Source organism: Quercus lobata, chromosome 2 (assembly GCF_001633185.2).
Source record: "Quercus lobata isolate SW786 chromosome 2, ValleyOak3.0 Primary Assembly, whole genome shotgun sequence".
Lineage (NCBI taxonomy): Eukaryota > Viridiplantae > Streptophyta > Magnoliopsida > Fagales > Fagaceae > Quercus > Quercus lobata.
In genome coordinates, this window is record NC_044905.1 from 84,842,509 (window position 1) to 84,854,994 (window position 12,486).

The 12,486-nt window shown below is 38.5% G+C and overlaps 1 protein-coding gene across 9 annotated transcripts; it reads left to right on the top strand.

The window, feature by feature from the left end:
* Positions 1 to 6,604: 6,604 nt before the first annotated feature.
* Positions 6,605 to 12,163, top strand: LOC115976915. Of its 9 annotated transcripts, none has more exons than XM_031098460.1 (6): positions 6,605 to 6,688; positions 6,795 to 7,057; positions 7,177 to 7,263; positions 10,823 to 10,972; positions 11,204 to 11,401; positions 11,874 to 12,163. In XM_031098460.1, the coding sequence occupies exons 2-6, from the start codon at positions 6,836 to 6,838 to the stop codon at positions 11,973 to 11,975; spliced, it is 759 nt and encodes a 252-aa protein (XP_030954320.1). In that variant the 5' UTR covers positions 6,605 to 6,688; positions 6,795 to 6,835; the 3' UTR covers positions 11,976 to 12,163. The 9 variants fall into 9 exon arrangements, with proteins under 9 accessions (XP_030954320.1, XP_030954322.1, XP_030954321.1 ...); XM_031098462.1 differs by having other exon boundaries at positions 6,617 to 6,688; positions 6,814 to 7,057; XM_031098461.1 differs by having other exon boundaries at positions 6,643 to 6,723; positions 6,814 to 7,057.
* Positions 12,164 to 12,486: the final 323 nt, after the last annotated feature.

The window sequence follows — 12,486 nt, forward strand, 5'->3', positions numbered from 1 at the left end:
CATACCCACAAAGCAACGGCCAAGCTGAAGCAGTAAACAAGACTATTTTGAACGGGCTCAAGAGAAGGTTGGATGGAGCGAAAGGAAGATGGGCAGACGAGCTACCTAGTGTATTATGGGCCTACCGAACAACCCCCAGGAGATCCACGGGGGAAACCCCGTTTTCTCTGACATACGGAGCAGAAGCAGTGATACCAACCGAGGTGAGCTTATGCAGTGCACGGGTCGTCGGGTTTAACCCCGTACAGAACGCCGACCTGATGATGGAGCATTTGGATTGGCTAGAAGAATGCAGAGAGGCTGCGACCGTACGGCTTGCCGAGTATCAGCAGAAGCTGGCCCAAAGGTACAACCGAAACGTGAAGAGCAGGGAATTCAGTGCTGGGGAGCTTGTGTTAAGAAGGGTAGTGGGGAACATGCGGGACATGGCTGCAGGGAAGCTTGCTCAGAGTTGGGAGGGACCATACAGAGTCACAGCCATCGCGGGTGCAGGGGCCTACTACTTGGAAGACCTCGACGAGAGGCCGCTCCCCCGACCATGGAACGCCAACAACTTGAAGAAATTCTACGCATAATCATCGGTGTAAGCCAGAACTTGTATTCCATTGAAATTAAGAGCATGATGAACTTTTTTGTATATGCTGTTTTTGACTCTGTAACCGCACACCAAGAGAATTACAAATAAGGACAGAAACCTGACCCTCGGCTCGATCAATATCGCCGAGCAGGTGGAAACCTTACAAAATAAACCACTAAGGACAGAAACCTGACCCTCAGCTCGATCCATATCGCCGAGCAGGTGGAAACCTTACAAATAAATCACTAAGGACAGAAACCTGACCCTCGACTCGATCAATATCGCCGAGCAGGTGGAAACCTTACAAATAAATCTCTAAAGACAGAAACCTAACCCTCGGCTCGATCAATATCACCGAGCAAGTGGAAACCTTACAAATAAATCTCTAAGGACAGAAACCTGACCCTCGGCTCGATCAATATCGCCGAGCAGGTGGAAACATTACAAAATAAACCACTAAGGACAGAAACCTGACCCTCAGCTCGATCCATATCGCCGAGCAGGTGGAAACCTTACAAATAAATCACTAGGGACAGAAACCTGACCCTCGGATCGATCAATATCGCCGAGCAGGTGGAAACCTTACAAATAAATCCCTAAGGATAGAAACCTGACCCTCGGCTCGATCAATATCGCCGAGCAGGTGGAAACCTTACAAATAAATCTCTAAGGACAGAAACCTGATTTTCGGTTAAACTCAAATCTCCGAACAGGTGGAAACCTAACAAGCGAATACTCCAAGGACGAAAACACGATTCTCGGTTAAACCAAAGCCTGATGAAAATCTAACCCTTTTACAAATACTAAATCAATTAGTGCTCTCAAAATTACACAAAGCGCCGCGCAAACAGGTTTCCGGGGGTACCATTCTATTAAGCGGCCATAGCACTGGCATGATTCAAGCAAAACACATAAATAGATATAAATTCATTCAACAAAGTGAAACGGAAAAAGAAAACGGACTATTAATTCAGCAAATAAAGGCAATTGTTCAGTCACCACATCCCGATGACGTAGGCAAATAAAACCAACAAATTAAGGCAATTGTTCGGTCACCACATCCCGGTGACATAGGCAAATAAAACTGACAAAATAAAAATAAGCTAGCAAAGAAAAATAAAATTAGCTGGGAGGCTGAGTTGGCGGTGTCACTTCCTACTGGACGGTCAGTTGGAAAGGCGGATCCTCGCGGAGAAGCTCCTGCACAGTCGGGATACTGGTGGCTTCCATTTCCTCGGGCTCGGCGTGGGCATCGATTTGTTCGACCAGCTCCCTCATATTGGCCGTCTCCTCCTCATCAATAGCAACCGGGGCATCCTGGGCGGCAGGAGCAGGGCTCAGGAATGGAATTTGGCCGAGGTCTCTCAGATGTGAATCCTCGGGAACTCCCATTGCTTGGAGAGCGGCAAACCAACCGGCCTCGAAACCCATATTCCGAGCCCGAGTCACCACTAGCTCTGCGGAATTTTCGGCATCAACAAAACCGACATCGTACCATTTTTGCTCCGCGACCGCCAAGCCTGCCCGGAGGTCGGCAATCTCCTCGGCATTGGAGGTGTTAAGGCTGATGGCTTGGGCTAGCTTGACCTCCATCTCATTCTGCTGAGTCAGAAGCTCCGCATACCTTTTCTCGGCCAATGCCCGGTTCTTCTCCGCAGCAGCAGCCTTTTTCTCAGCAGACTCAGCAGCCTTCAGCTTTTCCTTAGCCGTTTTCACCGCTGATTCCCGCGCTTCCTTCTCGCGCTCGTTTTCCTCGGCAAGCTCCCGTGCCCGGGCAGCCATAATGTGAGCCATTTGAGCGGCCTAGAAAGCGCAAAGGTTAGAAAGGAAGCAAAAGGAAATCTATATGAAGGAGTAGATAGACAAAAGAATTACCGCAATGGCATGCCACTCTAACCGGCGCCCCACGGACTCCTAGGATCCCTCCTCAAAGGCATGCACGTCCTCGGGAAGTTGGAGAGCTCCAGCCAAAGTTTGGGCAATGCGGCCGCCCTCGCCCTTATCCCACATCCGAACAGAGACGGTTGAGGGCAATGGCTTGCCGTCCAAAAGGAACTTTGGCTCCCACGCTGGAGCCACTTGGGAGGAGGACGCACCCCCCGTGCCAACTTCGGTTGGCGGCTCGCGGATGACAATTCCACCTGTTGGTCAGGGAGGAGTCTGGACGGCGGCATCTCTAGGGCCTGTGGAAGGTTGATCGGTAACCTTTTGTTTCTTACGGGCACGTCTGGCCTGCGCGAAGGGTGGGGGCTGAGACGCCTGACCATGGCCTTGGGAAGGCGGGGGCTGATTGGGTTGCCGGGCTCCGGGCACGAACCGGTCTATCGTCATCACCTTCCTGGATACCATCCTTTCGCTAGGTCGGATAGCTTCAGCTAACAGGGCGGCCGCTTCTATCACTTGTTGTTGAGGTACGGCGGCTGGATTCTCGGGATTGGGTTGCTCTTGCACTTGGCCTTCTTGTTGTATGGCTTGGTGGGCTGTCTCCCTGAGGCGCCGGGATGCTCGTTCCGCGGATTCGTCTCGCAAAGGGGCTAGCTCGTCCGCACAAGTAAACCGCCGACCAAATTCCCTTGCTTCCCCGGTTGTAAGCTTTAGCGGCAAAAAGTTTACGTACTGTACGTCTATGTACGATAGCAGGGGGCTGTCAACTATCAGTGCCTGCTTGAAAGGCTGCCAAGTAGAATAAACCGGCTCCACTCCGAGGATCAAGTGCGAGGCCCGAAGTTGTCCGTCCCAATGCACGTATATTTCAGAGCGGAGGACGAAGTTTAAATCTTTGGTGTGGACGGCTCTGAGGTCCTGCACAAACACTTTGCCGTCTGCAAAAGAACAGGTGACGCATTAGTCTCTAATAATAAAATTTTTTACTCCAATGAGAAGAAAAGGAGAGGTGGAAGAAAGCAATTATATGAAGGGGATGGTACGAACCTACTTCACGCCGTGTAAGGGGGCAAGGGATCTCCCCGGCAAACCAATTGCCGCGCACCCTAACGTACTCCCCGGCGGAGTTCCTGTTCGAATCAGGTAGGCATGATATCAGCCGTACCCGGGCATCTCTTGTCTTTAGGTAATAATTGGTGGCTTTGCTCCCACAGAGGCTATACATTTGGTTAATGTCATGATGGTCTAACTGTAAGTTAAAGGTGTGGTTCAACTTACTGACACAACTAACTACCCGGTAAAAATTGGGGGGAAGCTGGTCAGGGCACAGCCCATAGTAAGTGAGTGTGTTTATCAAGAGGGGATCTACGGGGAACCTGACCCCACCTTCTAAAATGGGCATCAAAGGAAAGAAGGCTGTTCCCTTCCCTCGATGGAGTTCCATATCACTCTCATGGCAGTAAGCCACATCCACGTCATTGGGAATGTTAAATTTATTCCTAAAGGTGGCCAAAGCAACCGGGGATTCTAGAAGGTAAGAGTAACCCATCTATAACGCCTAAAACTACAGAAGTGAACTCAAAGAAATAATGCTGAAGGAACAGGAAGGGGAAGAAAAACTTACTTTGGGTTCTAAGAAGGAAAAGAACACTGGGCAAGCAAGCGCACAGAAATGTGGTCGGCAGAGAGTGAGCACTAAAGATCAGAGGCGAAGGAAAAATGGAATGGTGTTCAAAGGGGGACTATTTATAGAGCCAAAAAGAAATGGGGGAAGAAGAAGCGCTTAATCAAGCAATAAATGGGCACAGTTTACAAGCAACCCAGCGAATGCCAAGCGTAACCAATTCGCGCGTCACTTCGGTTCACGAACCGTCAGACAATAATGACGACTGCGCCTGGCGCCGCGAAACGGCGCGTCTTTTGAGATGAATATTAATAAGAAGTAACAGTCATAAGTCCCAGACTAAAAGACTCCCGAGGTCAAAAGGCCCAGGCAGCTCCTTGATTCTTCTCGGCGACCGAGTATGAATCAAGGGGGGGCTATTGTACGGCACCGAGATCCCAGGCCCATACAGGCCTTGGGCCCAATCCCATACTGGCTTTAGGCGCAGGCCCAGTAGAAAGGTCCAGTTATCCTGCGCCCTTCTTGGAGCTTCCTTAAATACACAGACAAGTGTAGGGCATTGAGTTCCAAGAGGTGATCGGTCAAATGTTCCTGGTCAAGTGTATGAATCGTTCCCGAGAAAATGTGGTATGCAAGGGAGACTGGGTTGCCGAACATAATCGGTCCAGAAGAAATCAAGTTCCAAGATCATAAATGCAGCACTGCCCTCTCACCTAAACTTCCACTTAAATCAAATAATATTGGACCTTCAATAGCACAAACGGTGACTGTAATCATAATCTCCCCACTAACCTTGACTATAAATAGAAGAAAGTTGGGAGAAGAAAGGGTTCAGAAAATTTGAGAGAAAAGAGTCAAGGGAGTGAATATCAACTGGGCGTTGTTTTGAGTCTCTCTGCCGAGAACGACCCATAGTAGGAAATCCTCAAGCCCACTACAAATAAATTGTAAGCCCAAGTGTTCTAAGGCCCAGAAGTCTTATACCTGGTTCCTACAACATCAACTTTCAAGAGTTTTCCTAATTCTTTTCCCACGTGTTTGAGAAATTCTGGATGGTAATATTCAATGGGTAATTGTTCTAGACGGATCCAAACTGCCGTGGTTGATATTTTGGCAGTTTGCGGATGAAAATCAGCTTCCCAAGCCTGCACATGCAGGTAATGGTCTCCCACAAACTATGGTCCATCCATGAGAGCATGTTGGTAATCTTTTAGCACATCAAAACGCATAATGAAAAATCCGTAACCAAGGTCAATTAAATGCGTCGTACTTGTGGGGCGCCAAATACCGGCTAACCTGGTTTGGAGTGCCCGATATCCCAATGGCCTTCCCATAAGCTTGAGGATAACGCTCATTTTCCACGGTCCCGCTAGCTTGTTTTTTGTTTGGTGCGCAGAAAAATTATACCATTGAGACTGAGTAAACTAGCTAGGGGCTATCTTGTTTGCATTGGCAAACATAGCCACGTCAGTAACGTTGTAAAGGCTGATTGAATTATGTCTCTTTAAAAAAGGGTGGAGTTAACGGGCACCGTGCGATACCTCCGTTAAAGCACACTTTTTTTTTATATAATTTGTCTTTTTTTTTTTAATTTTTTCAGTTTTGTATGTATTATTTCAGATTTTTTTACTCTTTCTGACAAATTTGTTTTGTCTTTTCTGTCATTAACGTTCTCCAAAAAAATTTACTTTTGATAGTCATGTGGGTTGCATCCACATCAGTTGTCTGAATCTCAATGCCAAAAATATGGAATCATGCAATGAATACGTATTTCGGTATGTGTCACTTATCAAAAAAATAGAATAGGTATGTCGGTATGTGTCAATTGTCATAGATGAAAGAAAATTACTGCCGCCCCTGTTTGAACGGTGGCAGACAGGGGAGGGGTTGGTGAAGTATTTTGGAAATAATATAGGTAAAAATGTGTTATGAAAATATATATATTATGTTGTTTAAATAATAAAAATTGTTATTCAAATAATGTTACCCAGACCCTAAATAATCATTAATTTCTAACTAATCTCAATAAACAAAAAACTAAATTCATCAAATTTTCGGCCATAATTAAAGTAATCATATAAGGGAAATGCTAACGAGTGCCCTTAGAGCACTGGTTAAGAATCTAGTTAAAGAAAATTTTTATGGGAAAAGAAAAAAAAAACAATTAATATTTTGACAACTTTTTTTCATTTTTCATAAAAATGATGTCAAAACTTTTCTAAAATGGATTATTAATGAGTACTCTTAGGACACTCGTTAGCATGATCCATTATATAATTATAGAATCGTTTCAAAAAAACAATTAAAAGAAAAATTACAAAATAACATTGAATGAATGAGGCTCTGAGACCACATGTTGAAAATCTAAAACAGCAAAAGAAACAATCATTGTTGTTAAGTAGTTTTTGGTACAACCCAACTAACTAAACTTGTGGCCAAATGTATGTACAGATATATAATTATTGCACTCCATTATTGAATGTTTACATAAATCTGCAGTAATTTGCAAAGTTTCATGGTCGACATTTTAAGGGACACAAACCATCCCCGTCGTCTCTATATGTCCTTCACTCCTTAACCAGCTACATATATAGTGCAGTAGAGTACGTACTATTTATATCACTAATTTTTGCAGTAGGTAATTTTAATTTGCATTATTATTATTTTTTTTTTTGTTTTTTTGTTTTTTTTTTGGTTGTTGCTTGCTAGTATTAACATCTTTGAAAAGGTGAACAAATTCTCTGCAACTGATGATGGGTGAGGTTGCCCTTGCAAGTCTTTCCTCTACATTCAAGCCTCCATTATTGCTCCATGGATCAAGAACCCGATGTGCACTTGGCAAAGAAGAGAGGAAGGGTAAGCAGAAGAACCGTAGCTACCATGAAAAGGCATCATGGAAGCCAATCAATCAAAAGCCTATAAAATACTCTTCTAGATTCACTTCAGATCTTCCTCTCTCTGAGTCACCTTGGGTATCTATTTATTTATTTATTGTGTTAGAATAATAATTAAATAATTAAAATTCATCGTTTTCTATCAACTTAAAATTTTGAGGTACATGATACTTTGTTATACTAGTTTTTGGTTTTAGCAGGCTTCATTTGATCAGTATTTGGAGGATGAGTCCAGAATTCTCAAAGCAACCTTTACAGATGGAGAAAATATGCAAGTTAGTGAGGTGTTTGACTGCCCTACTTCCACTTTCTATGATTTTTTTTTTTTTTTTTTTTTATACCATAAAAATATTGTTCAAACTGAGATTTTCTTGGCAAAGTTTGTTATGTTAGAATTATGTGGGCCATGTACTATCTTATGATGCATCTATTATCAAAAATAATTTGTTCAAAAAAAATTTTGTGAAATTATAAACAATATTTTTATGCTGAAAAAATATTGGTATATCTAATTTTTTTTTTTTTTTAGAATACTAAATATTTTTAACACACATACGGGAAGAGTGAGAGAATGTTTTAAAGAAATTGATAGTAATATATATCTAAAAGGGTTTAACTCTTTGATACACTGCACAAAATTTAAACCTTTTTAACTCATATTCATTTTCTAATGTGAGAATAACCCACTGATTTAGTAGACTACTTTGATTCAATAGACTAAGGTTATGAATGAAAGAAATCATTGTAATCCTTAACTTTACCACATCCATCAATGATATAGTCAATCATAATAGGTGCATTAAGGGATAGAGTCACGTTGTCAAATGTTTTTATTCTAATTTCTAACATTCAATTCTCAGCCCCCAAAAAAAAAAAACATTCAAAAGATTTCAACGTTTAAGAAATCAAAAGTGATACTTCATAAATGAGAATAAAACTATAAGTATATCATATTAGAGACAATATAAATCTATCATTTTTTTATTTAGTAAAAAAAGTGAAATTTTTTTATAATTCTCAACTTTTTTTGAGAAGATTAAAATTTTCAACTTTGTATGGCAATTATGTATTGAAATTTATTTATATGATTTTTTTATAGAAGAATGATATCTAATTAAACTAAAAATTCTAAAAACCTATTTTTTTAAAAAATTAATAAGTTAAAAGAGATATTGAATCAATAATCTTCATAGGATATCAGTTTATTATTTTCCTAGAGAATATGATGTTTTTTCCTTAACATTCAAGCAAACACAGATGTACATGTTTGTGCATATATGTGTTGGGAAAAGGTTTCTCTCTCCAAATTAGTTTGGAAAGAAATCCTTCAAACTTCCATTATATTTTTTTATTGGATATGTATTTTGAAAATCTAATCGTTAGATTGCATATTCTTATTACATTCTTCATGTTTGCAAAATTTTAGAGAGATTAAAGATCGATAGTTATGCCATCAATGACATGTTTAAATTTCGAGTTTTTGTGGTAAAATATTTTGCACAAAAAAAGTTTATTGATCAAATAGCAAATAAAATCTTATTTAAACAAAATTTAACATTCATGTTAAAAATATAAAGAACATGTAATCCAATGGTTAGATTTTCAAAATTCATATTTAATAAAAAAAATATATGACAAGTTTAGAGGGTTTCTCTCCAAACTAGTTTGGTTTGGAGAGAAACCTTGTCCTACGTGTATTTATTTATCTCTCTCTCTCTCTCTCTCTCTCTCTCTCTCTCTCTCTCTCTCAAACAATAAATCTAAATATTGTTGGACCATGATGGAAAGGAAGTGTAAGATAGAAATAGCTCAGATTAGGAAAGATAATATAAGGGTTTGTCTTTTGATGGCTAGTTTGTAACAATCTTAACAGTCATTTCATAATAAGACTCATGCACATTGAGTGTGGCATCATTAACCTTACTATGTCATTACGAATAACTTAATAATAATAATAATAAGAAAAGTGTATGCATAATTACAATCTATCATTTTTAATAAAATTTTTCATTCTTGTTATCTTTTTAAAAAAAAATATAAAATGTATAAGGAATTGTAAACTTTGACATCTTAGTAATTTTTGGGTATAATTTTTCTAAAAAATTTTACAATATTCTGATAGTACAATAATGTTGTACTTCCTCCCTTTAACATGAACAATGGGTCCCATATGAATTTGATTAGTAGATACTTAACTATGTGAGAAGGGAGAGCATGAAAGTATTTTACTATTAGAATATGATTTAATTTTCCCTTAAAAAAATATGATTTAATTACCTAAATTTTATAGAACAGCCAAGTATCAGTAACGAATTACCGCACACCCTTAGTGCGATGGTCACTCCAAAAATATAAGTGCTTATGAGATGTGGGGGGTAAGGGTCGTGATTCAAGTCTCCGGGAGAGAGCTTCATACACATATACACTTATATTAATCTAGAGTAGAATTTTTATTTTGTAAAAAAAAAATAAAAATAAAAAGTGTAGGAACTTAAGAATTCTTTGCCAAGGGCTTTGGTATTTTTGGCTTTGCCTAACCTTGCCTTTTGGCTTGAATTCCCTTGTCCCACATTGGAAGGAAAGCTTTCCTCTTCATGCCTATAAGGCATGAACCAATGGATGAAGAGTACCAATGGATGAAGAGGAAAGCTTTCCTCTTCATGCCTATAAGGCATGAACCAATGGATGAAGAGGAAAGAGATCTTGCCAATGTGGGACAAGGGAATTCAAGCCAAGGCAAGGTTAGGCAATCAAGCCAAAAATACCAAAGCCAAAGGCAAAAATTCTTGAGCACCTACAATAAAAGGATCACCAAACTAGTGGTACTCTTCATCCATTGGTTCATGCCTTATAAGGCATGAAGAAGAAAGAGATCTTTCCAATGTGGGACAAAGGAATTCAAGCCAAGGCAAGGTTAGGCAATCAAGCCAAAAATACCAAAGCCAAAGGCAAAAATTCTTGAGCACCTACAAAAAGTATTGGTTAGGAGTTACGTGAACTAAATAAATCTTAAATAATATTATTAATTAATGAATCTAACATAAATTTTATTACATAAAATAGTCATCAAGTTTTTAGAGAGGATATTATGGTTGGGAGAGCTTCCTAATTACTTGTAAGGTTCTTGAATAGCATAAACTTGTAAGAAACTTCTCACATTTTGAAGTTGATTTTTGTTATATTTATTCCTGATATAATTGTTTATTTATAAATGTTTTATATTTGCTTCTCTTGAGTTAACTTCTAAGTAAAATTCCATCATATTATTGTTAACTATCAACGATCTATGAATATAATTTTTTTATTGATTAAAGAGTGATGCTAAAAACATTACAAGACTATAAATTTATATGTTACCAAAAACCATCCATTTAAAAAATAAGTGTTACCTTCGCAACATTTTTACAATAGACCTTAGGTGGTAAGTTATCATTGGTTCTAATTTAAATTTACCATTGATTTTTTTTTTTTTTTTTTTTTTTGCCACTTAAGATTTGTTGTGAAATGTTGTGAAATTGTTGTGAATGTAGCATTTTTCTTCAAAAAAAAATACAGAAAAAAAAAAATTCAAACATTTATTTATTATGTTCTTAAAGTGGCTTCAATCACATTTATTGTCAAATCAATTTGTAAACTTTTTTGTAATAAAATTGATAATAACTTTAACATTTTACTTATAGTACGCTTTAATGGGTTAGCCGACCTCTTTTTTTTTTTGAGAGGGGTGGGGGGACCTCTTTAGTTGCTCTAAATTAGAAAATGTTATTTTTCTTATTAGGAACATATGAGTATATGACTCTAACCTCTTTCTCATACATATGTTTTTATGCTTAATTTTTGTAGGACGAATGGAGAATTCAGCTGCCACCCTTACAATTCTTGTTCCTAACAGTGCAGCCAATAATTGACATGCGGTTGAGATGCAAATCAAAAGGGAAGGATTACCCTTCAGCAGTTCCTTGTGAGATCACAAAGGTTCTTGAGCTTGAAATGGTAAGCTACAATAAAAACAAACTAAGAGCGCATACAAAAATAAACGTGACCGGCCCTAATTAGTTTATTGAGTATCCATGATTGGTCCTAAAATTTTAGGACAAGACTTGATTGTTGTTTTTATTTGGATAAATCATAAATAGCATACTAGAAAATTTGATATATGAATTTAAATATATATTTTTGCTGCTTCACCTTTCAACATAAATAAGAAAAGCTAATCTTTTACAGACAAAATGGGAGCTCCTAGGGCTTGATGATGTTCGTGAGTCATTAGGCTTCAGTGCCAATGCTAAAGGAGCCATATACCCTGATAGACGGGCAACACAAAGCTGGATTAAAACTCAATTCGAGCTTAACATAAGCTTTGTTCTTCCACCTTCACTTGCTTTGGTTCCTAAAGATGTTATTCAAGACATTGGATTGTCAGTAAGTCCATCAAATCTAATTGCTATTTACATCTCTCTTAGTTTTCACTATTCAATTTCTTGAAGTATATCATATATATTATTTGTAAGTAATAATAAACAGTTGATAAACTACTTCAGATATACGTGAGGACGGAGTAATGCTAAGAATCACAAAATTTTCACAATTTTTTTTTGCAATTATTGATATGCATGGTAAGTTGTGATTAAACCAACATCACTTTCGCATGGTCCCATCACTAATAGTTTAACTCAATTTTTCTTAAAACATTAATTACATGTCAACTCATCAATTACAAAAAAAAAATTGTTTTCTTGAACTTGACTATAGTTCACCAGGCCTTATGCAAGTCTGCAACAACTACTACCACATCATTATCAGTTCAAGTTCCTTATTAGTTTGTCCAGAAAATTACTATTAATTTCCATTGTTTTTGGCCATAAATTTACTAGGAGATTGTGTCCAACAACAGGTGATCCAAAGATTGGTGGATGACAAGAAGCAAAAGGCTAATGATGGAGTGCTTGTAGATTATGATAAATTCAAAAGGGAGAAACTCAAGAATCTGGTTTAAGCCTAGTGATTCTTGAATATGAGGTCAGAAGGCCAAAATAAGTTAATTCATGGTAGCTTACATTATTCAGCAAAGGAAGGCTTTGGCGACTGAAAGTCGATGTTAAATTTAATAAGATTGAAGTGGATTTGCATCATTCTTTGATACATTTGGGGTTGAAGTGTAATGAAAATTTCAGTTTAGTTTCATCTTCTTGCAAATATTGAACAAATACGTCATTAGTGAAGCTAACAGATGGAAATTCAGGGGATCTGACCCTAAATAATCCGAATGCAAAACTACCAGAGAATTTTTTTTTGTTGTTGTGGTTCCTCGTTGATGTGCTTGTTCTTTATAAAAACCGTGATCAACGAGGAATCACAACTAAGATTGTAAAATGTTAAACTGAATCTAAGTGAAGCAATAGTATCACAAATAGGATCTTGTAGCCCGTAGTTGATTCCAAACCAAATCTTTTCTAAGGAATACATAATGAAATTTCTTCTAGAATATAATGGAATAGAAATCTGAT

Excerpts from the sequence above, each read along its gene's own strand:
- LOC115976915 (XM_031098460.1), top strand. The coding sequence starts at position 6,836 with ATGATGGGTGAGGTTGCCCTTGCAAGTCTTTCCTCTACATTCAAGCCT. Across the intron at positions 7,058-7,176 it reads CTCTCTCTGAGTCACCTTGG|CAGGCTTCATTTGATCAGTA; the intron begins GTATCTATTTAT and ends TTTTGGTTTTAG. Across the intron at positions 10,973-11,203 it reads AGGTTCTTGAGCTTGAAATG|ACAAAATGGGAGCTCCTAGG; the intron begins GTAAGCTACAAT and ends AATCTTTTACAG.